The sequence below is a fragment of the Chelonia mydas genome, chromosome 8 (assembly GCF_015237465.2).
Source record: "Chelonia mydas isolate rCheMyd1 chromosome 8, rCheMyd1.pri.v2, whole genome shotgun sequence".
Taxonomy (NCBI): Eukaryota; Metazoa; Chordata; order Testudines; family Cheloniidae; genus Chelonia; species Chelonia mydas.
The window spans coordinates 52867185-52894845 of NC_057854.1; the positions used below are offsets into that span (position 1 = coordinate 52867185).

A 27661-nucleotide genomic window follows, 5' to 3' on the forward strand; every position below is an offset into this window, starting at 1 on the left:
CTGGCTCTGTCAGTCAGAGAGGGCTGGGAAGAGTGGCGTGGGGCGGGGGAGGCTGGTCTCTGGCTGTCAGTCATGGCGGGGTGGGTGGAGGCAGACTCTGGCTGTGTCAGTCAGAGGAGGCTGTGCAGTGGGGAGTGGAGGGCTGATCTCTGGCTGTCAGTCACAGCAGGGCGGGATTGTCTCTGGCTGAGTCAGTCAGATGGGGGCGGGCAGAGGGGGGCGGTCTCTGGCTCTGTCAGTCAGACGGGGCTGGGCAGCGCGGGGGGCGGTCTCTGGCTCTGTCAGTCACACGGTGGGGGGTTGTTTTCCTCCTTCCTGCAGGCGGTCCGGCAGACAATGGCCTCCGCCGGCCGGGCCGGGCTGTAAGCGGCGCCTGGGGGAGGCTGTCGGGCCGAGGCAGGCTGGGTCTGCCGGCCGGCGCCGCGCGGAGCTCGGCTGCAGAGCGGGGGCCTCCCCCGTGTCAGCGGTTCCAGTCCTGGGAGCGCTGGTAACTAGCCGCGGTTCCTCCCTCCCCCCCAGCCTGGGTCACCCCCTCCCCTGCTCGCGGCGGGGAGCTGCTGCCTGGCCCGGTGCCTTCCCCGCCCGGCCATGGCCGGGCTGCTGCCCCCTCCCCACCGGGCACAAGCTGGCAGCTCTGGGGCTGCCCCGGCGGGCTGGGGAGCACGCCAGGGTACCCCATTCCTTCCCCGTCCTCGGCCTGGCCCTGCATGCCACTGGGCCCAGGAGGGAAGCCGCAGCCCGCAGGAGACTGGTCCTGCTAGCAAGGGTGGGGGGAGATGCCAGGAGATGTGTGTGCCATGCTAGTGTGGGGAAGGGGGTACAAGAGTGGACCTTGTTCTGCAGGAAGGGCCTGCCTGTAGCAGTGTGGGGAGGGGTTGCAGACCATGGGCAGAGTAGGTGGTGCACAGTGACAGTATACACTGGCGTGCGGGAATAAATGTCTACAGTGAGGGTGCTGAGAGCCATTGAACCAAACTATAAATGCTCCATATAATGGAAACCACTTCAAGCCAACGGGTGCAGTAGCTCTCCTAGTTCTAGCATCTGTGAGGATACAGGCATTGCTATGCCAGTGGCTGGGAGGATTGCATAGAAAGGCTAGCCAAAGGTAATGTCAGCAAAGAAGAGAGGCGTGAGGCAGACACAGTCTAAAAGATGAGCGTTTTCAGCAGGTGTATCAAAAGCACTGCTAGAATAGGAAAAAAGATGTCCAAGAGTCCTGAAGAGCTCTGCCTGGCACTGAGGAATAAATTCATTAACGTATGTTAGTTTCACCATTGAAACTCCCTGTAGATAGATAAAGGAAAAGAGGGGCCAGGGAAACTGGTCCAACCGGGAGGTGAGGGATAGGAAATTGAGAGGTAAACCCTGGTCTAGAGGGGGAGAAAATAAGTGGTAGTTGGGCAAAGCCAGAGAGTGTTGGGAGAGCTCTCAAGTGACTAGTATTTTGGGAGCTTCATTGTGCCTTTTAAAATACAGGCTTGGTTTTCTGTCTGGGAGAAATAGGTACTTGGACTCAGAGAAATCTTAATCACTTGGAGCGGAACTTGGACAAAACTCAGCAAGAGGAAATGGGGAGACAGCAGGGAATAAAGGGAGAAGTAAAGGGAATGTAGGAGGAGAGGGGTGTGGGAAGAGCATGTTACATAAGCAAAGTGAAGCTGAGGTACGTGTAGGATGTCTGTTAGGTACAAGGGGATTGCCATACTAGATCAGGTCTGTGGTCCGCGTAGTCGGGTATCCTGTCTCTGACAGTGGCCATTACCAGATGCTTCAAAGAAAGGGCAAGAAACCCCAGGAGGTAGATGTGGGATAATCTGTCCCCGTGATGAACTCATCCTAATCTGTAAGAGATTGGGCTAGATTGGCAATTTGGGTTTATTTTAGGGCTTGTCTACACTTAGAACACTTCAGCTGCACTGCTTCAGCACTTCAGTATAAACACTACCTACGCCAATGGGAAGGATTCTTCTTTCAGAGTAAGTAATCCACCTCCCTGAGCTGCGGTAGCTAAGTCGACGAAAGAAGTATTCTGGGGGTTCGGTCAGTGTAGCTATGCGTCTCGGGGTGTGGATTTCTCACACCCCTAAGATGTAGCTATACCTATGTAAATTCCTAGGGTAAACCAGGCCTTAGTGTTCATTCTAGTGGGACACTGGACTCTTCTAAAAGGAATAGTCGGGAAGGAGTGTCAGGAAAAGGGGAGGGAAGCTGCAGAGGCAACAAGACAAGTCTGGGGGCACATTGGGGAGGAGTTCCCTACAAACTGATCTTTGATATGCCTTAAATGAGTGCACAATCCTTACAGGAAGCCTGTCTGGTTTGGGGAAATTACTTATGTCCAATTGTGCAGAAAACCCATGTCCACTGCAAGTGAAGCTGTTAAAAGTTCCTCCCTGGAATCTAGACATTCCATAGGGAAGAATTAGAGAAATCCCACTTGTGTTTTGGATGCACACATAATTAGATGATGATACTTTCTGGAATCAGTAGATGACAATTATGATACCAAAAAATATAGATCAAAAATATTTGGTAGTCCTTCAGTGTATACAAGGATCTCAGTCTGTCTTAGTTTTTAAGGTTAGATTTGTGCATGTTTGTTTTTTAAATCAAACGTTAAATATGTACTAAATGCATCTGATGAAGTGAGCTGTAGCTCATGACAACTTATGCTCAAATAAATTGGTTAGTCTCTAAGGTGCCACAAGTACTCCTTTTTTTTTTTTTTTTTTTTTTGTGTAAATCAGGAGGAAAAGCTTCTTCCCCACCGCGCTTTTTTTTTTTTTTTAAGTGTCAGAGGCTGTGCAGAAATTATTGAATCTGCACTTTCCTTGTCCTACCATACGTTAAGGAAGTCTGCAAAGCAATAGACCCACCTCTCTTGACTTAACAGTCTTGGACCCGGCTTATAAATTGAGCTGTCAGAGTTGAGCTGTCAGAGTGGATATTGGCAAAATGAGTTAGGAACCATTTGCTTGTGGAAGTAACTGACAATTTAAACTTGCACATGTTAAGAAAAAAACCACAGGTTTGAGAAATCAGAGTACTCGCATCATCACCTGGTCAAAGTGTTCCAGCAATTCTTTCCTAATTCTCTTCCTCTTCATCCCTCCCCCGCACAACTTCCTGCTATATATCGCTCAGCCATAGATTTTGTGTCTTTGGTTATAGTTAGAAAACCTTTTCTCAACTTGTTCATTTTTTATAAAATCTCTTCTCTCTGTGGGACCAGCTGATTGTTACCAATGGTCTGGAAGATCCTGAAGAGTTTCACAATAATGCAAGTTATGATGACAGGCTGGAGGTGGCTAAAGAGATCACAATGCTTTCGTGCCCCTGGTAATTTTGAGAGTGAACAGCACGAGCTTCGGCAACTTCTTTTGTCCTATCCCCATCCTCAGCTGCTCATTGCTATGGGGGTTGACTGTACAATCTCTCTACGGTGGCTGGAGCTTGTAGCTTACATTCTATAATTAGTATCAGGAAAGAAATACTTGGTAGCAAAGCTTCCTGGTGATACGCATAAAAATTAAATGTCTCTAGCAACGTGGCGTGCAATGGTAGTGTAGTCTGGGTCGGTCCCAGGATATGAGAGAGATGAGGTGGGTGAGGTAATTGGCTTAACATCTGGTGTAAATCCTCCAGTGCACTAACTGTCCCAATAACAACTGTGTGGGTGAAATGAGAATCACTATGCTGTCAAACTCGCACAGAAAACTGATTAAAAACAAAAACAAAATACCATATCGCCTGTGGGCGAACATTTCTCATAAAGCATTCATTCCATATCTGATCTCTGTCCTCCTTCTTAAAGGAAATCTGCACAACACCTTCAAAAGATGAGCCTGGGAGCTTAAATTTGTAACTTTGCTAAGCACTAAAAATCACAGACTTCATAAACATACTGAATTTAAATAAATCTGTTAGTCTTTAAGGTGCCACCGGACTCCTTGTTGTTTTTGTGGATACAGACTAACACTGCTACCCCCTACTTGATAATGGATACTTGATACTGGATTTATAGCTCACTACAAAAATTTAAGGAGTACTTGTGGCACCTTAGAGACTAATCCGATGAAGTGAGCTGTAGCTCACGAAAGCTTATGCTCAAATAAATTGGTTAGTCTCTAAGGTGCCACAAGTACTCCTTTTCTTTTTGCGAATACAGACTAACACAGCTCTACTCTGAAACCTAGGAAAATTTGTAACCCATTAATCCTCTTTTGTCCTACAACTGCAAAGGTGTTAACTGCCCACTTCACCTTAAATGGTCTCTTGAAGCATGTGTGACAGGTTTCAGAGTAACAGCCCTGTTAGTCTGTATTCGTAAAAAGAAAAGGAGTACTTGTGGCACCTTAGAGACTAACCAGTTTATTTGAGCATGAGCTTTCGTGAGCTACAGCTCACTTCATCGGATGCATAGCATATCGTGGAAACTGCAGAAGACATTATATACACACAGAGACCATGAAACAAAACTTCCTCCCACCCCACTCCCCCGCTGGCAACAGCTTATCTAAAGTGATCATCAAGTGGAGCCATTTCCAGCACAAATCCAGGTTTTCTCACCCTTCCCCCCCCCCCCCCCCCCCCCACACACACATACAAACTCACTCTCCTGCTGGCAACAGCCCATCCCCCTTTGAAACCCCTCTTTATAATGCGCATGATAATCAAGGTGGGTCACCTCCAGCACTAATCCAGGTTTTCTCACCCCCCCCCAAACCCCCCCCTTTTCCAAAAACCACACACACAAACTCATTCTCCTGCTGGCAACAGCTCATCTTACAATGTGCACAGCAATAATCCAAGTTTAACCAGAACGTCTTGGGGTGGGTTTTGCAGGAAAAAAAACAAGGGGAGACAGGCTACCTTGCATAATGACTTAGCCACTCCCAGTCTCTATTCAAGCCCAAATTAATAGTATCCAATTTGCAAATGAATTCCAATTCAGCAGTTTCTCGCTGGAGTCTGGATTTGAAGTTTTTTTGCTTTAAGATAGCGACCCTCATGTCTGTGATTGCGTGACCAGAGAGATTGAAGTGTTCTCCGACTGGTTTATGAATGTTATAATTCTTGACATCTGATTTGTGTCCATTTATTCTTTTACGTAGAGACTGTCCAGTTTGACCAATGTACATGGCAGAGGGGCATTGCTGGCACATGATGGCATATATCACATTGGTGGATGTGCAGGTGAACGAGCCTCTGATAGTGTGGCTGATGTTATTAGGCCCTGTGATGGTGTCCCCTGAATAGATATGTGGGCACAGTTGGCAACGGGCTTTGTTGCAAGGATAGGTTCCTGGGCTAGTGGTTCTGTTGTGTGGTATGTGGTTGTTGGTGAGTATTCGCTTCAGGTTGGGGGGCTGTCTGTAGGCAAGGACTGGCCTTTCTCCCAAGATTTGTGAGAGTGTTGGGTCATCCTTCAGGATAGGTTGTAGATCCTTAATAATGCGTTGGAGGGGTTTTAGTTGGGGGCTGAAGGTGACGGCTAGTGGCGTTCTGTTATTTTCTTTGTTAGGCCTGTCCTGTAGTAGGTGACTTCTGGGAACTCTTCTGGCTCTATCAATCTGTTTCTTCACTTCCGCAGGTGGGTATTGTAGTTGTAAGAATGCTTGATAGAGATCTTGTAGGTGTTGGTCTCTGTCTGAGGGGTTGGAGCAAATGCGGTTGTATCGCAGAGCTTGGCTGTAGACGATGGATTGTGTGGTGTGGTCAGGGTGAAAGCTGGAGGCATGTAGGTAGGAATAGCGGTCAGTAGGTTTCCGGTATAGGGTGGTGTTGATGTGACCATCGTTTATTAGCACTGTAGTGTCCAGGAAGTGGATCTCTTGTGTGGACTGGACCAGGCTGAGGTTGATGGTGGGATGGAAATTGTTGAAATCATGGTGGAATTCCTCAAGGGCTTCTTTTCCATGGGTCCAGATGATGAAGATGTCATCAATATAGCGCAAGTAAAGTAGGGGCGTTAGGGGACGAGAGCTGAGGAAGCGTTGTTCTAAATCAGCCATAAAAATGTTGGCATACTGTGGGGCCATGCGGGTACCCATAGCAGTGCCGCTGATCTGAAGGTATACATTGTCCCCAAATGTAAAATAGTTATGGGTAAGGACAAAGTCACAAAGTTCAGCCACCAGGTTAGCCGTGACATTATCGGGGATAGTGTTCTTGACGGCTTGTAGTCCATCTTTGTGTGGAATGTTGGTGTAGAGGGCTTCTACATCCATAGTGGCCAGGATGGTGTTATCAGGAAGATCACCAATGGATTGTAGTTTCCTCAGGAAGTCAGTGGTGTCTCGAAGGTAGCTGGGAGTGCTGGTAGCGTAGGGCCTGAGGAGTGAGTCTACATAGCCGGACAATCCTGCTGTCAGGGTGCCAATGCCTGAGATGATGGGGCGTCCAGGATTTCCAGGTTTATGGATCTTGGGTAGTAGATAGAATATCCCAGGTCGGGGTTGCAGGGGTGTGTCTGTGCGGATTTGATCTTGTGCTTTTTCAGGAAGTTTCTTGAGCAAATGCTGTAGATGCTTTTGGTAACTCTCAGTGGGATCAGAGGGTAATGGCTTGTAGAAAGTGGTGTTGGAGAGCTGCCGAGCAGCCTCTTGTTCATATTCCGACCTATTCATGATGACAACAGCACCTCCTTTGTCAGCCTTTTTGATTATGATGTCAGAGTTGTTTCTGAGGCTGTGGATGGCATTGTGTTCTGCACGGCTGAGGTTATGGGGCAAGTGATGCTGCTTTTCCACAATTTCAGCCCGTGCACGTCGGCGGAAGCACTCTGTGTAGAAGTCCAGTCTGCTGTTTCGACCTTCAGGAGGAGTCCACCTAGAATCCTTCTTTGAAGCATGTGTGAACTCCTTATGCTTAACAATCTGTTCCATCTCCTATTTAGCTGTCACACTCTGAACACTTTTTCCAGACCTAAAGAAGAGCTCTGTAAGTTCAAAAGCTTGTCTCTTTCACCGAAAGAAGTTGGTCCAATAAAAGATATTACCTCACTCACCTTAAAAAGAACAGGAGTACTTGTGGCACCTTAGAGACTAACAGATTTATTTGAGCATAAGCTTTTGCATGCATCCGATGAAGTGAGCTGACAAACGCCTATGCTCAAATAAATTTGTTAGTCTCTAAGGTGCCACAAGTACTCCTTTTCTTTTTGCGGATACAGACTAACACGGCTCTACTCTGAAACCTCGCTCACCTTGTATCTCTAGTAACATACTTAACATGAATCTTCTTCTCCTGTTTGCTGAAAGAAGCTTGTCTTCCTCTGGGAGTTCTGTTCCTGGGAATTAAAGATTAGATCTTTAGCCCAGGGGTTCTCAACAAAAATTTTGGTGGCCTCAGAGTGCAGCTGCCAATTCTTGCTGGTGATCACTGACAATTTTTCCTAAAGTACTTAATTAACTTTAGGAAAATGAATAAATATGCATATATACACATCCAAATCATTGTCATTTATTTATGTAGTAGGAGGGCGTAGGAAGTAGAGCTCCCCATTCAGTGCACCTGGACTTTGCTCCTATTCTCGTGCTCAGAGCCTGTCATGGAGAGGGAGCCCCTCATCCTGCTGGGGAACTGCCAAGCCACTGAGCTGCTGGGGTAGCTACAGCAACTGTAAACAGTGAGTGTGGACCCGGAAGGGGAAGCCCTGCCCTGTTTCTCTGTCCCTGCCTCCCGCGGCCATTCACAAGAGCTCTTCCCGGGGAAGGTGGGTCAGGATTTCACCAGTTACCTGCGGAGTCCCAGACTCCCTGTGCCCCAGGCAGGAACAGGGGAGTGCCCTGGTGACCAAACACTGTAGCCACCTCCACTGAGAAGAGCTGACGTCGTGCACACTGGCGCCACGTGTCTCCAGAGGTGCAGCCTGGAGCCTCCGAAGAGGCGGCGCCAGCACAAACACCGAGACTGTGCATTGCTGCCCTTGGTAATGGCTATTCAGGAGCAACATCTGGGTGCTGCAGGGAGGGCTGCTGCTTTGCACGTATGCCCCTCCCCCCCCCATCTCTGCCCATACTTTGGAAGCTGTCATGGCCACACAAAAATCTCCTGGTGGCCATGTTTGAGAAATGCTGCTGTAGCCTAATTCAGGACAGTAACCAGGCTGGGGTCAGGTGCCCCCCTCTTTTCTCTCCCCCCCCCCCCCCCCCCGCCAAGATCTGCCTTCCATTTAGCAGAGTTTGAAAACCGTCACCTCCTGCCAGGAGCCAGTGGATGGGAAGCTGGTGGAAGCCTCTCAGACCACTGGCTCTCTGCTGTGGGAGCCGAGGCGCTGGCTGGCTGCCTGGTAGCCCTCTCTGCCCTACTCCCTGAGCCAGGCCACGTCTGCACAGCCAGGTGCTCCCCAGGCAGGATGGGTGGCACAGCTCCAAGTAAACCCCTGACACACGCCTCTCCCCGAAGGAGCCCGCGCCAGCCAGCAACGCCCTCTGGAGCCAACCCCTGCTTGCGGAGCCCAGCTATCATGAGATGCTCAGCCAGGCACTTGCTCAGCAGCAACAGACCCAGGAGTGCCAGGGCAGCAGCCAGTGACTGCCTCCAGGAACATCTCATGGCGGCCGGCGCCAGGCTCCTTCGGGGGAGAAACGAGAGCAAATGAGGCACAGGTTGGACTGCTGCCATGCTTGCCTGGGGAACGCCCAGCCGTGCAGAGGTGGCCCAGCTTGGGAAACAAGGGAGGGAGGGCAGTCAGCTGGCACCCTGACCCCCACAGCGCAGAGAGCCAGGGGCCTGAGTGGGCCAGCAGCTCCCACCAGCTTCCGATTCACCGGTTCCTGGCAGGAGGCAATGGTTTTCAAAATGTGGGATGGGCATCCTGGGGGGCATGCTCCATAGTTTGAAAATCTCTGTGCTAAATGGAAGGCAGAAATCTGGGGGGCACGTGACCCCCCCATATACGTTGCCTTTAGGGGGCGCAAATAAGCTTGCTTGCCCTGAGCACTAAAATCTCTTGTTATGGTTCTGGCCTGGTGAGTTTGAATATCTCAAGCTGGCTCCTGCTGAAAGGGACCCATTTGTTAATTGCTCAGATGTTGGAGCTCTCTGATATGAAAATTTTAAAATATTCTGAAAAGAAATAGGCCAGGTGGGTAGAAGAAGGTGCATGGTCAGTAGGGATTGCAGCTCTCGATTGAATGTAGTTTAAAATATTTCATAAATTATACAGTACTAGCCCCCAGTCTGACTTGCACCAGCTAGCAATGAGAGATGATATCTTGTGGGGAACTTTCAAAGAAAATGGAGAACTCAGACATGGTTTTGGATTTGCCTGAGATTAAAAAAATAAGTGTTCAAATCTTACAGAGAATAAAATAATAATAAAAGAAAATGTACCTGCTGCTTCTACTGTGTACGCTGACACACACTTCACAAACAGACAGTGGTTAATGACGACGGTCAGCGGGTTAGGTCCCTAGTATAGGATTTTGGCAGTCTGGGTTCAAGTCCCTGATTCATCACAGACTTCTTTTGTGAACTTCGGCAAGTCACTTAGCCTCTCTGTGCCTCAGTTGTCAATCTGTACAATGGTGGTGATAGCACTTCCCTTCCTCACAGGGTATTGTAAGGATGAATGTTAGAGTTAGACACTGTGCTCAGACACTGATGTAATATTAATGGGGACCATGTATGCACTACAGCTAGAAAAGTGCTTTACTTAGCTTAATTGTCAGAAAAGTGGGGAGATCGTGTAGCAATATATCTGGGCCAGCAGAGTTCAGATCTAACAAGGCACGTTTTATGAAAATGTAATACGGGTATGGAGAATGGAAACGGAAGTGCTCAAAGAGAGGTGGGACTAACTTCTAAATAATTGTTAGAAAAGAAAAAAAATTAGAAGGTGCAAAATACCACATCACCAAGTATTTGAGGTAGTTGCATATGGGTCATCCAGGTATAAGAGAGAATGAGATTTTATCATAAAACAAATTAAATATTTCAATTAAAAGAATTTTCCATATGCCAGTGTAGTAAAATAGCAGGGTATCCTCTGAATGCATCCAATGAAGTGAGCTGTAGCTCACGAAAGCCTATGCTCAAATAAATTTGTTAGTCTCTAAGGTGCCACAAGTACTCCTTTTCTTTTTAGACAGGCAAATGTCTCAGTATCGTTTGTTCACTTTTCCTGACATCAACTTCAGCAAGTCAGGTAACGAAATATTTTTTCCCTCTCCTTGCCCCGCTCCCCCTTCCCCCTCTCTCTCCTTCCCCAGGAGGCTGCAATTGGAGTGGAAGATGAAAAGGTCTGATCATGAGAGAACATATGTACATGTCTCCATGATTACCCATCAGTAAGCACCTTCTATGACACCACAGGATGGATGTGGAGGTTGACTGGGAGTCTGATAATGACACTTGTGACACCGGTGAGGAGCATTCAGATGACTCCAGCCATATCTCTGAACGGATGGGTCGCAAAGCCAGCCTCCAGCTGGAGGTAGAGGAAGATTACTCACCACCATCTAGTCCTGCTCGCAGCCTTGCTGGACCTTCAGTTAGACAGGAACTCCCTGTAGAATTGCAGTGTGAAGAGGAAGAAACCTATGAAAACTACTACCAGAAGCGTGATTCAACCACCGCTGCAGTATTTGTCACCTCCAGCACCAATTTTGACCTGCAATGTGAAGATGAGGATCTGGAGCTTTACTCCTCTGAGCACTCTGAGGAACCTCAGGGAGGACTAAGTGAGGATGATGAAAACATCATTCTTATTGATGCCTTTGGTGAGGAGGACCTGGAGCCTATCTCTGGAGAAGCTTTGCCTTATAGGTGCAAGAAGTGTGGTGTCTCTTTCCAGGATCTGGGTGAATTACAGGAACACAAACAGATCCACCTGACAGAGCATTCATACCGATGCCCCATCTGTGGGAAAGAGTTCTTCCGTGCTGCGAACTTGCGAATGCACAAGCTCATTCATTCTAGTGACAGACCACACAAGTGTCCGGAGTGTGACAAGGGATTTATCCGCACAGCTGACGTCTGGAGGCACCTACGCAATGTCCACAAGATTGAACGTTCAAAAATTTTGGGAAATGGTATGGTTAGGAACCCATGGTCTTCAGTGCACCAGAACCAAAATGGTGGCGGAGATACCTATCAGCAGTGTTCAGATGACCAAAAGCCTGGAGGAGAACAGCCTAAACCTTACATCTGTCCAACATGTGGCAAAGGTTTCCATAAACCTAATCTGCTGTCCAAACACAAGGTGATCCACCGACAGGACAAACCGTATCAATGTCAAGAATGTGGAAAGTCCTTTATCCAGCTGCTCAGGTTGAAAAGGCATCAGCAAACTCACTCTGGAGAGCGCCCTTTCTACTGTGAGGAGTGTGGCGGAACCTTCACGCGGCTGGCATCACTACAGCGTCATCAGCGGATCCATACTGGAGAAAAACCCTACTCTTGCTCTTACTGTGCTCAAGACTTCACGGAGTCAGGCTCCTTGAGGAGACATGAGCGCACTCACCAAGTGAAGACGTCTTAGAATTTATAATACCTCACCTGCTGTAGTGGTTGTTTTGTTTCCCTTCTTACCTGAGTGAAACCTGTCCATGCTTCTTAAGAAACCTCCATACTCTATGCACATAGGTCATTCCACAGCTACCTTCCCCAAATGTTGCCAATATGACTCTAATAAGGAAGCAGAGCTTCAGGAGGAACTCCATGATCTCTACAAGTAAAGACATAAGTGAAGAGGAAAATGCTTCTGTGCCACTGAAGAATGAGGTTAGAGAAGCTGTAGGACAAATGTGGAGAGTGAAGCCCTTTGGAGGTGCTGGACATTGTCATAAGTAGCTGGATTTCTTTTGGGATGTGTCAGATTGAGTTTTTCCCAAAGATTGATGTTTTAAATAGAGCTTTGGTGCAGTCCTGACCCTGAACTGATGGGTACTACTGTCTAGAAAGTGACTGCTCTCCAGCAGTGGATTTGGAGATCTGTCATTGCAGGCCATTGCCAGGACTGCACAGTTCTTAGTCAGCTGTAGCCCATCCACACCTCTGTGCATTCTTTCATGGTTTTTAGTGAAGTTTTATTTGAAAGAGAAGGATCATGTCAGTTGCAAAATAATATCCAGGACTTTAATACACTGGAAACTTAATTAACAGTTGTACCCTTTGCGCACACACTTGCTTATGGATATACTGATCCTTCATGTGCTTACATAACCCATGGCACCTGTATGTATATTGGTGCATGGAGAGAGGGTTGGATGGCTCGCTGTGATGATGCATATGGGAACAGTGGGTTGTCTCTATGGATCTGTGCCACTTGTGTCTAGGTGGAGAGGCTTTACCCTGCCCAGCTATTGTGTTACAGTAACGAATGTTTTAGAATTTAAAATCACAAAAATGCTAATTAAAAAAAAAATAAGGAAAATAGTGCTGTTTTTTACACTGTTTAGTACTTGGATTAAAGGTTCCTGATTCTAGCTCTGACTCTAGAAGATCCAATATGGTAAGTAGCATCTGTCCTTATCACAAATTCTGGGGCATTTTTTAAGGGATCCTGGCAATTTAATTTTCTTTTTTGAACAGGCTAATTAAAAATCCTCAATTTTGCGCTACTGAACCCTTAAAATAGCATGCCTTTGAATATTTAAAACATTCTTTTTTTAAAAATGTGATGGCTTCTGGCTTTTTCCCCCACCTTGTTTTTTGAGAAGGGTCTTTTGGGTTGGCCTAAGAGGAACACCTCTCCTTCTGCATGCTCTTTCATTGTATATGTGTACACCTGTTTGCTGACTGTTCACTTTTCATTTCGGCTCTGCTTCTGCAGTTACTGCTAAACACCCATTTTTTTCAAAGGTCTGAGAATGTTGTTCACAAAAACTGCATAAGATCAGGTTCACTACATGTTGTCAAATGCACAGGTAAATAAACAAAAAAAGTGTGAACCATCTCTTTTCAGTCATAGTAATTTTGGGGGTTACTCATAACTATAGTAAGAACGATTACATACAACAGTTTTGTAATTTCAAGTTGATAGTGTCTCCTCAATCACTCGGCTAACCATTGGTACCATTATGTAAGGCCTTTTATATAACATAATAGTAGGTAGGGACTTGAATGAGGGAGCTTGTAATTGGTAAAAGTCTCCTTAAGCCTCACCTGACCTTCCTGTTGCTGCCTCTGCTTCCAACATTGGATATGCCAACTGCTCCTGTAGCTGTCTGTATAATGGGAATTGTGGGAGCATGGTGATAAGGCAGGTGCCCTTCAAGAAGTTTCCTGCTGCATTACCCATGGCTGTAGGAGCTCTTCTAGCAGTGGGATTGATCTGAATGATGAAGTGAAAACACCCCCACTACTCCTCTTTTGTTCCCAAACCCTCCTTCATTTAGTCTGTTGCACATCTGGTTACAAAACGCTTACTTAAGATGAACACTTTATCCCTAAACTTCCTTATAAGCGTATATTACACACACTGGTATTCTCATATTCCTTAAATGCATTGTTTTAGAGTTGACTCAAGCTCACGACTAGTGGGTTCGTTGTTCTACTTGCCATGAATGGTTATGGATGTAGATGGAGCCAGACATGGAAAATTATTTTCTACTGTCCTCTTTCTCCAGCTGATATACCTACCATCCTTTGCAATACTTGCTCTGCCCCTAGGCTAGGCTGAAACGTGAATCTTAGACCTAGCTGCAGTATCCAGGGATGGTATTTTTTAAATTTAAGACCATTCTTTATATACAAGTTGTGTGTCTGTGTTGCTACAGTGAGGCATCTGTGTATATCCACTTGGTTCCCTTAGCTTTGCAGAGGGGTCACATGAAATAATGCCTCCTAACTTTTTGAAAGTCTGGTTGCCATGAGGAGTTCTCAGCATTCTGTTTGCATTTTTACAGAATGGAAATACAAATGTTTACGGCCATCAGAAAATATTCCCCTGCCACAGTTAATGGCCCTGCAAGGAGGAGACTATATGCAGTCAGATCTAAATCCTTGAATTGATTTCTGATCCTGTCTTTAGCACGAGGCTGACTGAAGGAAAGTGTTTGCATCAACTTTGTTCACAGTATCTAGACTGCTTGGGGGAAACGGGTGGGGAAAATCAGTTTGTGACCTATTTCTTCCAGTTACTAGAGTAATCTTCTGATGAGAAAGTAGGCACTAGAGTTGAATACAGACATGAGCATGTGATTTTCTTAACCAGAATCGTACAACCTGAATTGTTTTGACTCGATAGCATTACTGTCTAAAACAGTCCAAGCACTCACTCATTTTGTCAATAAATATCGTGCAGCATGCTGAGGGGAGGGAAAGAAGTGGTGGGGTTGAAGCAAGAAATTCATCTTTATGTGAAAGCTCAGAACTTCTGCTCTTGATCTAAATGGATAGCAACTGTATTAATGTGCCATGGATGAAAATATATAAGCTCTTCAAAGAGATCAGTTTTCATAAAGTGGAAATGACTTTTGTTGAAGTGGAATTATTAAATCTGGATAAAGAAGAATTGTGAGGTTTTTGGTAGGTTTCCCTACAAATGGTCATCCACCAGTGATGGAAAGGCCACCTGTTTCTGTTATGAGAAGAGAAATCACCATCTGTGTATTTATTATGCTGATGGAAGGAAACACATGATTCTTCAGGGAAACCTGTAACTATGGTACTTCCCAATATTAATTTCCATTTGGACAAAATGGTGAAAGTTCTAGCTCTGTAGTGTGGCAACTTTTGTGGTGAAATTTACAAATAGACAGAAACCTGTCCTGTCATAGCTGTCTGTTATAGTAATGGTCACAATTGAGAAAATGGCTATACTGGGTCAGACCAAAGGTCCGTCTAGGAATTGGTGTTTATACACACCAACCTCTCATTAACATGCATTAAGAAAGGCACTAGACTATAGTTTCATCAGTGTATTGAGGCCTTGATTCAAGAAAATAGTATATGCTTGGCTATGCATGAGTGAGAGTATTGTTGACTTCAATGGGATCTTAGCTAGAGAGGGCAGACATCACCCAAGGGAAGAGGGATAAAACAGGGGCCAGTGACCTTTCCTCTGATCCCCAGAGGTTAAGGAGAGGGAGACTACACAGCCAAATTTTGAAGTAACATTCATACTGGGCAAGCACTATCCCTGACTACATTTTTTCAGTCTGAGGGTAGAGGGGGAAGAGTGCGTGGTTGCGACCTAGGACAGCAGCTTGTGATTGGTGGTAGAGTAGGAAAAGGAAGTTTGGCGTCATGGTGCTGCTTGGTGTAAAACTAAGAAGACCGCTGATCAAGGATCTAAAAATATTTTCCCAGGCCGGGGGGGCTTGTCTGTGGAGCACTAACTCGCAGGAAGTTCTTGTTCAGCCCAGGGCCGGCTCTAGGCACCAGCTAAGTAAGCTGGAGCCCGGCCGGCAAGTCAGAAGGGGCGGCACTTCGGCCGTTCTTGGGGCGGCGGCGCTCCTTCGTCGGCGGCCCTTCGCTTTATTTTTCTTCGGCGGCAGCTTTTTAAATTTTTTCTTCTTCGCCGGCCGTTTTTTTTTTTTTTTTTGCTTTGCTGCTTGGGGCGGCAAAAAAGGTAGAGCCGCCCTGAGTTGAGCCAGCCAGCGGATGCAGTCCAGAAGACAGTGATGTGGGAAGAGACGAGAGGCTGGCAGAGGCTGAGGGCTGCAGGCTGGAAGCGATGCCCACGGCTGCTGCGAGCCCTGAAGAGGCTAAAGCTAATTAGCAAGTGGAAAAACCGGACACCAGATCTCTCTGTCCAGCAGCGACAGGGGCCCCCCTTCTGTGCATACCCCCACCGGGCTCCGTCCCCCTCCGTTAACCGCCCGTCCCCACGCATCCGCGGGCACTGTCTCTCCGCCCGCCCGGCCGGGGGCGCCACCCCCACGCCCAGCCCCAGAGCTGCTTGAACCCTGGGCATCAGCAGGCGCGCAACCGGCTTCGCTACGGACAATGCGCATGCGCTGCTGCAGTTAAGTGCCTGCGCACTAAGGCGAAGGGTGAGTTTGTGTGGGTGGAGGTCCTGCCACTCCCGGCGCGGTATCTGGGGGGGCCTCCCCCACTCCGTTCCCCCGCCTGGGCCGGGCCCCGCGGCAGCCCCGGGCTGAGGCGCGGGGCCGCAGCCGGCTGGGTGAGCGCGAGGACACGCCCGGGAGGCGGCCGGGTCCGGGCGAGGAGCGCTGCGGGCAGCGGCGGGGCGGGGCAGCGAATGGCCGGCGTTCGCTCCACCGCAGCCGGGGGCAGCGCTCCGCGGGGACCAGCCGCCAGAGGGAGCGTGTTGGCCCGGGCGGGGCGGGTCACGGTGCTGCAGGGAGCGCGGGGACCGGCCCCGCAAGGCTCATTCCCTGTCGGTGTCTGTCTCTTAGGTCGGGGGATGTAGCCCGCCCCGTCCCTGGAGCCGCTGCCTGATAACGGGACTGCAGGGAGCTGTGCTGGAGGCAGGTGTGTCTGGTGGGCGGGCCTGGCGCGGTGGGAACTTTCTTCTCTGTGTCTTGGCATGGCATCTTTCTCCCTTGATTTCTCCTCCTCCTCCTTCTCCTGCTGTCTTTTCTCCACCTTCCTTCAGCATCTCCAGCCACAGTCCCCTCTGGTCTCTTCCCCCTCCTGTTCGCCTTTTTTTCTCTCCCATATTCCGCTTCCCTATACTTTAGTGTCCGATGTTGGAACTACTACTAGTGTTGTAGCGGGGGTAGTTGTACTACTGAGATTATGGTTGGGATTAGTTTACTCTGTAATATATGCTTATAGTGCATCCAGTATGATGTGTCTAGTGTTAGTATCTAGAGCAATTCACTGCTGGGACATGGCATCAGATTCTTTCAAGGGGAGTAAGAGATACGTATTACTGAGTTAGGATAGTGTGTGCAGTGCACATCTTGAAACAATTTACTGCTTCAGGTTTTATCCTGTGACGTATGTGGGTATGGTGACAGAAGATGGGATGATAACATACATGGTAGAATGAAAAAATGTGTAGGCAATAAAAAGAATGAAATATAATCATAGAAATGTAGGACTGAAGGGATCCCACTATGTCATCTAGTCCAGTCCCTGTGCTGAGGCAGGACTAAGTATTATCTGGACCATCACTTACATGTGTTTGTCCAACTTTTTTTTAAAACCTTCCAGTGACAGAGATTCCACAACATGCTAGGGTAGTTAAGCACTGGAACAAATTACCTAAGGAAGACATTTTTCCTAATGTCTAAACTCAGTCTCCCTTGCTGCAGTTTAATCCCATTCCTTAAACTGTTCTCCTTATCCGCTCAAGACAGGACATCACCCTCTTTTTATAACAACCTTTTACGTTCTTCAAGGCTGTTATCTCCCCCCCTCCCCCCCAGTTTTCTCTCTCCAGATTAAACAAACCCAGTTTTTTAAATCTTTTCTTGGAGGTCATGTTTTCTAGCCCTTTAATCATTTTTGTTGCTGTCTTTTGAACTTTCTCCAGTTTGTCCACATCTTTCCTGAAGTGTGGTGCTCAGAACTGGACACAATGCTCCTGTTGAGGCCTTATCAGTGCTGAGCAGAGCAGAAGAATTACTTTTCATGTCTTGCGTACAACACTCTTGCTAATACTTCCCAGAATGATTTTTGCCTTTTTTGCAACAGTATTTTTGTTAACTCGTATTTAATTTGTGATCCACTATAATCGCCAGATCGTGATGGGGTGTGTGTGTGTGGTTTTTTTTGGCAGTAATTCCTCCTAGGCAGTCATATCCCATTTTGTATTTGTGCAATTGATAGGTGGGTGATGGCTGGAGGTTAGTAGGCGCACGTTGGGGTTCAAGTGAAGGGTCAATTTAACACCAAATGCATACAAATAATGATGTGTAAGGGTGGAGCTGGGGAATCACCTGAAATAGGGGGACAAAGATGAAACAGAAAAGGAAGGTGATAGGGCAACCCAGGGGCAAATCACGTATTATATGCAAGAGAATGAGGAGATGATGGGTATTATGGGAAAGGTCAGTGAGTTGAGAGGCTGTTGATTTTGTAGTTATCTGTTGGAAAGTATAGTGTCAACAAAGACTGCCCCCCTCTATGTGCATCTGAAGTGCATATTTGAGCTCATATTGTAGTTAGAGGGATTTGTTGCAGTACTGTATAGGTAGAATTATTTGGGCATAACTTTTTTCTTTTTTTCTCTGCTGGAATAAATATATATTCTGTATACTGAGAAGGAGTGCATGTGTTTTGGTTTATTATTTTTGTGATCATTCTGGATAAAGACCTTGGGTGAAATCCTGGCCCTGCTTAAATTATCCCCTTGTTTCCCAGGCTATGACTAATGAAGAGTTGAAGAGATTTAATATTTCATTAGAAAAATAGTAACAAAGATCAGTTTGTTTAGTGAATAAAACAAGTCTTTCTTAAGACTTGTGTAAGTTAAGGCATTCAACCTAAATACATTAAGTTATCTTGAGATATGAAAAACACCAAGTGTAATTAATGAGACTGGCCTGGGCTTGATATTTATGTGTAAGATCACAATCACTTGCAGCCAGAGAAACCTTAATGATTTTGAGTGGAACCTGAACAAAGTTGATCAAGAGGAACTGGAGAGAGAGTTGGGGAATAAAGGGAGGAGAAAAGGAGAGGAGAGCAAAGGAAAAGAGGAATGTGAAAAGAGCTCGTTTCACAGGCCAAGGGCAGCTGGGATAATAGTATAGATGCACTTGCTGGGCTATACTGGCAATTTGAGTGGAGCTCAGTCTTAAATCTGGGTGACTAAAAGTGTTAATGGGGTGGGAGGGAAATGTCAGGAAAATAAAAGAAACTGCAGAGGGAGTGGGATAGGTGCTGGAACTTGCTGGGGGAGGTCTGGAAAATGTCCTTCAAAACCACACTTTGATGTGGCATAAAGTGAGTGCATTCCTTACAAGAAGCTTATATGGATCAGGGAGATTGATTTTGACCAGTTCAGACAGGCTGTACCCACTGCCAGTGAAAATTATTTGTAAAGGGAGTTTCTTCAGAGAGTATTAAGCTATTTCATTTGGGCCAGTGCTAAAGGATTTTCAGCTGTGTTTATGATGCACATAGGTTTAGTTGCAAACTTTCTTTTATAGATTGGCAACGGTGAAAAATTTATCTTGGTTACTGGATTAATCTTGGCTCAATCTCTGAGATTTAGGATTTATTTTAGCCCTCAGGAAATAAAATCCCAATTAACCAGTGCAGTAGGGATTATTTCTCAAGATGCTGTTATCAGCCCGTCAACATTAAAAAGATAGCAGGAATTAATCTAAATTCTGTCACACTACTTGATTCTTGACAAATGGTGCCAGTGTAAGTACTTTTTACTGCTGTTGTGGAAAGGATGATCAAAGTGGTCTAACACTGCAGCATCAAAGAATATCGTCTTGAAAGGAAAATATTGATAAAATAACCCCACATTTTTGATCAAAAAGATCAGAATTGTAGAAACTCCTCAACCTAAGAACTGGATTTGATCCTTATAACTGTCCCCTCCTCACTCTGCTAGCTTTCTTTGAAAAATCTTTCTTGCTATTTGCAGCTTGGCCGTATACTGTAATTTTACCTGTCTCTGGGGATAGTTCAGAATCCTTTCCTTGCCCTACTTATTTCTCCAAAATGTTTTCTCTCTGTGGCATCAGCTGGAGGTTACCCAAGAGTGTGGAAGATCCTGGAGAGCTTCACAATAACGCAAGTTATGATGACAGGCTGGAGGTGGCTAAAGAAATCACAATGCTTTCTTGTTCCTGGTGATTTGAGAGTGAACAACATGAGCTTCTGCAGTTTCTTTCGGCCCTCACCCCACACATGGCTGCTTACTGCTATATGGTTGGCTGTTTGGTGTGCCTGATGTTGGTGCTTGCTGCATGATTATGTGGTCAGTGTCAGAAAGAAAGAGTCTGGTGTTCACTCATACAAAATTAAATATCTTTAGCAATGCAAAGAGATCACTTAATATGAAACGTCCGACAAAACCAAGTGTGGTGGGAGTTAAGTCTAAGACCTTCACTTGAATGAGTTTGAATATCTCAATCCAGCCCATGTTTAAATGAAGAAAGATGTTCATTGTTCGCTCAGGATGGGCTAGGGCTGTATGATGTGGAAACTTTAGATGGCTGGAAAAGAAATAGGTCAAATAATGTAAAAGAATCAAAGTGGCTGGTAGGGATTTAAATATTGAATGAATACAATTTAAAATATTTAATAAATTATACTAGATCCTAGTATGACTTGCACTGGCTAGGAGTGAGAAATGATGATGTGTTCTAGAAAAGCTGAAAGAAAATAAGAGTATAGAATGTTTTGGAATTGCCCAAGAACAACAACAACAAAAATAAAAATGTTCTTGCAGTTTCTCTTATATTATCCTGGCAGGCTGCTTGTCACTATGGAACATTATGAATGCTCCATATTATGAAATGGTCAGGTGGATTTCATTTAGTTTATTTGTGGGGTAAAGATTGTCAGGAACAAAGTTTGTCAGGAGGAATAGATCTGAGATCTATCAAGCCGCATCTTATGACAACATATATTGTGGAGAAGAGTAAAATAGACGTAGAAGAGTTCAAAGAAGTGTGGGAATAGTTTCTAAATCATATTACAAAACAAGGGAAAACTCAAAACCAAATCTCAGATCACCAAATATTTGAAGTGAATGGATCCATGTTATCAAGTTCTAAAACAAAAATTATAGAAATTCTTAATGGTTTTTTTTAAGACTAGATAAGCCAGAGGTTGTTACATTAATTATTCAAATTTGCCAAAAAGATCCAATTAAAATAGAGGATTTAACTTTATGGAGATATAGAAATGTTCCATTAGATAATCATAATAAACTACCCAGTGTCCCCTACAGTGAAACTAATGTACAAAGTCTCAGTGGTATTCTGTTCACCAGAAAAAGATCTCTTGTGGTTGTTAGCTTTACCTAATGTGAATGTTGGCAAATTGGCTAATGAAATCATCTCCTGTTTTTTTTAGGGAGGGCAGAGATTGGAGTTGAGAATGAGATGAGCCAATCATGAAGGACTATAAGAACATGGTATACTTACATCCACAATAAGCCATATATAAGCCCCGTGTATGACACCACAGGATGGAGGTGAAGGTGGTTTGGGAGTCCGATAGTGACACTTATGACACAGGTGAGGAGCATTCAGATGACTCCAGTCATTCCTCTGAGCGGGTGGGTCGCAAATCTAGTCTCCAGCTGCAGTTAGACTTAGACTATTCTCAGCCGTGCAGTCCTGGTTGTAGCCCTGCTGGACCTTCAGGTAGGCAAGAACTCCCTGTAGAATTGCAGTGTGAAGATGAGGAAACCTATGAGACCTACTACCAGAAGCAAGGTGAGACTACAACTGGGGTCTTTGTCACCTCCAACACCAACTTTGACCTGCAATGTGAAGATGAGGATCTGGAGTTCTACTCCTCTGAGGAACCTCAGGGAGGATTAAGTGAGGATGATGAAAACATTATTCTTGTTGATGCTTTTGATGAGGAGGACCTGGAGCCCATCTCTGGAGAAGCTTTGCCTTATAGGTGCAAGAAGTGTGGTGTCTCTTTCCAGGATCTGGGTGAATTACAAGAACACAACCAGATCCACCTGACAGAGAATTCATACCGATGCCCCATCTGTGGCAAAGAGTTCTTCCATGCTGCAAACTTGCGAATGCACAAGCTCATTCATTCTAGTGACAGACCACACAAGTGTCCAGAGTGTGACAAGGGTTTCATCTGTACAGCTGATGTTTGGAGGCACCTACGCAATGTGCACAAGATTGAGCGCTCCAAGGGTGTTTTGGGAAATGGTATGGTTAGGAACCGAGGGTCAACATTGCACCAAAACAAGCATGGCAGTGGGGATGCTGACCAGCAGTGTTCAGAAAATAAAAAGCCTGTGGGAGAAGAGTCTAAACCTTACATCTGTTCAACATGTGGCAAAGGTTTCCGTAAACCTAATCTGCTGTCCAGACACAAGGTGATCCACCGACAGGACAAACCACATAAATGTCAAGAATGTGGGAAGTCCTTTGTTGAGCGGCTCAAGTTGAAAAGGCACCAGCAGATTCACTCTGGAGAGCGCCCTTTCTACTGTGAGGAATGTGGAAGGACTTTTACACAGCTGGTGACACTACAGTGCCATCAGCGGACCCATACTGGAGAAAAACCCTATTCTTGTGCGTACTGTGGTCGTCGCTTCACAGTGTCTGCCACTCTAAGGAAGCATGAGCGCACACATAAAGTGGACAAATCGTAGTATTTAGGGCTTCATGGTTGTGGTCACTGTTGTTTGCTGTTACCTGAACGAGACCTGCTCAAGACTGCTAGAGAAACTACCCCAACCTACACACACAGGTCAGTCCACAGCCCCCTTCTCCAACGACGGCCAGCATAACTCTAATATGAAAACATTGCCTCATGAGGAACTCCATGATCTCCACAAGTAGTCTTTGTTGACTGGCCCTGCACCTTCCTCTAGAGTTACAAGAGGAAAAAGCTCCATTTCCATTAAATAATGAGGTCAGCGAAGTCAAAGGATATATATATGGAAGTGAAGTTTCTGGAAGGTACAGGGCATTGTCATAACTAGCTGGACTTTTCTGTGAGTGCATCGAGTTGAGCTTTTTTCTAGGACTGATGGGTTAAATGGAGCCCTTCTGCAGTCCTGGACTCTGAACTGATTGTGACTGCTCTCCAGCACTTGATTTGGAGATATGTCATTTTTTTTGCCTTTGCTAGGACTGCACAGTTCATTTAATCAGAGCTGGCCCATCCGTACCTTCTCCCTGTTTGTTCTGTCGTGTTTTCTAATGAAGTATCTTTATTTTGAAGAGAGGGATCATGTTGTTTTGTAAAAATCCAGGACTTTATTAAACCGGATAATTAATTCAGTTGCATCCTTTGTGCATGCACTTGCCAGTGGATTTATTGATCTTTGATGTGCTTACATAACCCATGTCCTATATATGTATATTGATAAACGGAGAGAGTGTTGTATGGCTCACTGTGATAGTGCATATGAGTATGGTGGGTTGCCTGTATGGATCTGTGCCACTTGTGGCTAGGTGGAGAGCCTTTCCCCTTCCCAGCCACTGCATTACAGTAAGAAATGTCAGAAAGTTTAAAATCAGAAAATGCTAATAAAAGTAAGGAGAATACTCCTGATTTTTACACTGTTAATATTTAGATTTAAGGTTCCTCACTCTAGAAGATGCAATATGCTAAGCAGTATCTGTCTTTATTAGAAATTCTAGGGCACTTTTAAAGGGATGGTGTCAACTTAATTTTCTTTTCTAAACTGACTAATTAGCTCCCCTTGCCAAATTTTCAGCTACTGAACCCTTAAAATAGCATGCCTTTTAAAGTTTTTTAACATGTTTTAAATGTGGTTTCTGGTTTGCTATGTTTTGGGGGGGGTGGTCCCAGAAGGGTCTTTTGGGTTGGCCTAAGAGGAACACCTCTCCTCCTGTATCCTTTTACTTCACTTGTGTGCTGATTGTTCTCTTTTTTTCATTTCAGCTCTGCTTCTGCTGTTACTGCTAACCACCCATTTTTTTTCAAATTTCTGAGAATGTTGTTCACAAAAACAGTGAACTTGACTCTCTCTACTTTGGGCATTTGACAACACTTTGTGTAAACTAAACAAGTGTGAACAATCATTTTTAAGTCCTATAAATCTTGGGAGTTACTTGTAACTACAGTAAGTACAAAATTGTTAGCTGTAATCATTATTTCAGGTTGATAGTGTCCCACAAATCACTCAGCTAAGCAGTTAGTACCATTATGTAGGGCCTATTAGATATCTTAAAAGTAGGTAGGGATGTTAATGAGAGCATGTAATTGATAAATGTCCCTTTAAGCCACACCTGTGCTTCCTCTGCTTGCAACATTGTATATGCCAACTGCTCCTGTAGCTGGCTATATTATGGGGAGGGACTGTGGGAGCAGGATGGCTTCCAAGGTGGTGTCTGCTATTTTACCCATGGTTGTAGGAACTCTTTGCAGTGAGTGGTGGGACAGATGAAGTAAAAATGCCCCCAGTTTTCCTGTCTTCTTCTCATGCCCTCCCTTGTCTAGTCTGTTGCCCACCTAGTTGAAAAAAAGTGATTTAAGGTGAAAACTTTAGGAGTAAAATTCCTTATAAGCTTATATTACACATTCATACTCTAAAAATGCATTGTTTTAGAGTTTATTTCAGCTCATCATTAGTGGGTTTGTTGTTCTAATTGCCATGAATGGTTGTGGATGGAGACAGTGCCTGTGATGAAAATATTTTCTACTGTCCTCTTGCTCCAGCTCATTGAGCTACCCTCCTTCACAATACTTGTTCTTTCCCCTAAGGCTGAAGTATGGATCTAGCTGCAGTATGCAGGGATGGTATATATTTTTTTTATGAAACACTGTTTGTATATAAAAAAAAGTCTATATATTTCTGTAGTGTGAGGCATTTGTATTTGTCTTCTGGGCTCCCTTAGATTTGAAGTGGGGTTGCACGAAATAATGTCTCTGGTTGCCATGGGTAGTTTTCAGCATCCTGTTTGCATTTTTACAGAATGAAAATACAAATGTTTAGGGTCACCAGAAAATATTACCCTGCAACAGTTAATGGCCCTAACAGTTGAAAGGGAGAGACTAAATGCAGTCATGAAAACTGGTCTCTTTGAAGGTTTTATTTTTCATCCAGGAATGCCACTTCTTTGGTTGAAGTGTCATTAAATATGGACAAAGAGAGATTACTGTGAGTTTGAGTGAGGTTTCCCTATGGATAGTCATCCAAACCAGTGGTGGAAAGGCCACTTGTTTCTGCTATGAAAAGGGAAATCAACATTTGTGTTAGTTTATCATGCTGATGGAAGGACACACATGATTCTTGAGGAAAACATATAACAACTTCCCAATATTTGGACAAAATGGTTAAAGTTCTAGTTCTGTAGTATGGTGATCTTTGTGGTGAAATTTACTAATGGATGGTTATAGTCATCCTTGCAATTATAGTTTATATACATCCACCCCTCGAATATGCATTAAGAAAGGCACTAGAATATAGTTTAATCAGTTCATTGAGGTCTAGATTCAAGCAAGCAGCTTAGTATATGCTTGACTTTAAGCATGGGTGGGAGTTCCATTGGCCTCACTGGGACTTAGGTATGTGCTAAAGTGCCCACCTTAAATAGGGAGGCAGGGGCCAGTGACCTTTCCTCTGCTTCCCAGGGGTTAAAGAGGGGGAGACTACACAACCGAAATTGGAAGTAACATTCAGCGTGGGCGAATACTATCCCTGCCTGTACATTTTGGGGGGCAGTGCGTGGCTGTGCCCTAGGACAGCAGCTTGTGATTGGTGATAGAGCAGGAAAAGAAAGTTTGGAGTCAAGGTACCAGTTGGGGTAAAACTAAGAAGACCGCTGATCAAAGACCTCAAACAAAGAGTATTTTCCCGGGCGGGGGGCTTGTCTGTGGAGCACTCGCGGGCGGGGGGCTGCTGCAGTCACCAAGACAGGGATGTGGACAGAGACGAGAGGCTGGCCGCGGGAGGGCCCCGGGGGGAAGCGGTGCCCACAGCTGATGCGAGCACCGGGAAGGCTAAACAAAAAATAACACGTCAAAAAGCCCAGCACCACTTCAGACCCCGCCTTCTCCCGAGCCCGCCGGCACCGCCACTCTCCGAGCGCACGCAGGCGGCACCCCCACCCGCCGTGCCCGGGGAGCCCCCGCGGCTTGTTGGACTTCGGGCAGTAACAGCCGCGCCAGGGGCTTCGGGGCGGCCGCTGCGCATGCGCTCCTGCAGTTCGGCGCTTGCGCAGTGGGGCGGAGGGTTCCGGCCCCCCGGCGCGGCATGGGGAGCTCACCCCGCTCCGTTCTCCCGCTTGGGCCGGCCCCGTTAGAGCTCCGGGCGGCAGCCTCGGGCTGAGGCGCGGGGCCGCCCCGCACGGTGAGCCCCGGGGCCAGAGCCCCCTGCCGGCAGCGCCCGCTGCCCCGGGCCGGGTGAGCGCAGGGCGGGCTCCGCCCCGCGGGGGGAGGGGCCGGGGCAGGACACGCCCGGGAGGCGGCCGGGTCCGGGCGAGGAGCGCTGCGGGCAGCGGCGGGGCGGGGCAGCGAATGGCCGGCGTTCGCTCCACCGCAGCCGGGGGGCAGCGCTCCGCGGGGACCAGCCGCCAGAGGGAGCGTGTTGGCCCGGGCGGGGCGGGTCACGGTGCTGCAGGGAGCGCGGGGACCGGCCCCGCAAGGCTCATTCCCTGTCGGTGTCTGTCTCTTAGGTCGGGGGATGTAGCCCGCCCCGTCCCTGGAGCCGCTGCCTGATAACGGGACTGCAGGGAGCTGTGCTGGAGGCAGGTGTGTCTGGTGGGCGGGCCTGGCGCGGTGGGAACTTTCTTCTCTGTGTCTTGGCATGGCATCTTTCTCCCTTGATTTCTCCTCCTCCTCCTTCTCCTGCTGTCTTTTCTCCACCTTCCTTCAGCATCTCCAGCCACAGTCCCCTCTGGTCTCTTCCCCCTCCTGTTCGCCTTTTTTTCTCTCCTATATTCCGCTTCCCTATACTTATTGTGTCTGATTTTGGAACTACTACTAGTGTTGTGGGGGTAGTTGTACTACTGAGATTACGGTTGAGGCGGAAAATTAAAAGGAACAGTCACAAGAGTGAAGTGCTTGCAAGCCGCATGGAAACTTTTTCAAAACACCATTATAGAGGTTCAAACTATGTGTGTGCATCAAATAAAAAAAAAACAAGAGAGCTGAAAAAAATGCCACCATGGCTAAACAGCAGTAAAAGATGCAGTTAGACACAAACAGATGTTATTTAAAAATTGGAAGTCAAATCCTACTGAGGAAACTAGAAAGGAGCATTAACTCTGGCAAGTTAAGTGTAAAAGTATAATTAGGCAGGCCAGTAAATAATTTGAAGAGCATCTAGGAAAAGACACAAAAACTAACAGTACCATTTTTTTTTTTTTTTTAAGTACAGCAGTAGGAAGCCTGCCAAACAATCGGTGAGCCCACTGGACAATTTTGGTGCTTAAGGAACACTCAAGGAAGATAAGGCCTTGTGGACAAGCTACATGAATTCTTTGCATTGGTCTTCACTGCAGAGAATGTTTAGGTGACAAATCTGAGGAACTGTCCTGGCTTGACGTGTCAATAGAGGAGGTTTTGGAACAAATGGATAAACAGTAATAAGTCCTCAAGACCAGATGGTATTCACCAAAGAGTTATGAAGAAACTCAAATATGAAATAGCAGAACTACTGCAGAAATGTGGTATGTAATATATTGCTTAAATTAGCCTATGTAACAGATGACTAGTGGATAGCTAATGTAATGCCAGTTTTTAAAAAAGGCTCCACAAGTGATCCTGGCAATTACAGGCCAGTAAGACTAACTTCTGTACAAAGCGGATTGGTTGAAACTATAGTAAATAACAGAATTATTAGACACATAAAGGAACATGATGTGTTGGGGGCAAAGAATCAAGACGGCTTTTGTAAAGGGAAATTGTGCCTCACCAATCTGTTAGAATTCTTTGAAAGGGTCAACAAATGTGTGCAAGGGTAACCCAGTGAATATAGTATATTTGGACTTTCAGCAAGTCTTTGACAAGGTCCCTCACCAAAGGCTCTTAAGCAAAGTAGCTGTTATGGGATAAGAAGGAAGGTCCTCTCATGGCTCAGTAACTAATTAAAAGATAGGAAACAAAGGGTAGGACTAAATGGTCAGTTTTCACAGTGGAAGGAGGTAAATAG

At 46.0% G+C, this 27661-nt stretch overlaps 2 protein-coding genes across 10 annotated transcripts in view; both read left to right on the forward strand.

Moving 5' to 3' along the window:
• Nucleotides 1–240: 240 nt before the first annotated feature.
• The window catches only part of LOC102945640 (zinc finger and SCAN domain-containing protein 22), a 32263-nt gene continuing 4842 nt past the window's right edge, over nt 241–27661 (forward strand). Inside the window, exons 1-3 of one of the 5 annotated variants that reach the window (XM_037908056.1) lie at nt 279–487; nt 1888–1979; nt 10221–12907. In XM_037908056.1, the coding sequence (XP_037763984.1) occupies nt 10325–11491 (1167 nt within the window). In that variant the 5' untranslated portion in view covers nt 279–487; nt 1888–1979; nt 10221–10324 and the 3' untranslated portion in view covers nt 11492–12907. Of the gene's footprint in view, nt 488–1887; nt 1980–10220; nt 12908–25708; nt 25859–26183; nt 26260–26882; nt 27180–27661 lie in introns of those variants that run through there. The other 4 variants (XM_043552579.1, XM_037908060.2, XM_037908055.2 and 1 more) reach the window with 4 other exon arrangements.
• Nucleotides 15020–22820, forward strand: LOC102945871 (zinc finger protein 92). Of its 5 annotated transcripts, none has more exons than XM_043552580.1 (4): nt 15021–15950; nt 16317–16392; nt 19572–19807; nt 20911–22820. In XM_043552580.1, exon 4 carries the CDS (start codon nt 21026–21028, stop codon nt 22184–22186), a length of 1161 nt encoding a protein of 386 aa, XP_043408515.1. In that variant the 5' UTR covers nt 15021–15950; nt 16317–16392; nt 19572–19807; nt 20911–21025; the 3' UTR covers nt 22187–22820. The 5 variants fall into 5 exon arrangements, with proteins under 5 accessions (XP_043408516.1, XP_043408515.1, XP_007061210.2 ...); XM_037908057.2 differs by having other exon boundaries at nt 15945–16081; XM_007061148.4 differs by lacking the exon at nt 19572–19807.

What these genes read in the sequence shown, in the direction of transcription:
- LOC102945871 (XM_043552581.1), top strand. Translation starts at nt 21,026, where the DNA reads ATGGAGGTGAAGGTGGTTTGGGAGTCCGATAGTGACACTTATGACACA.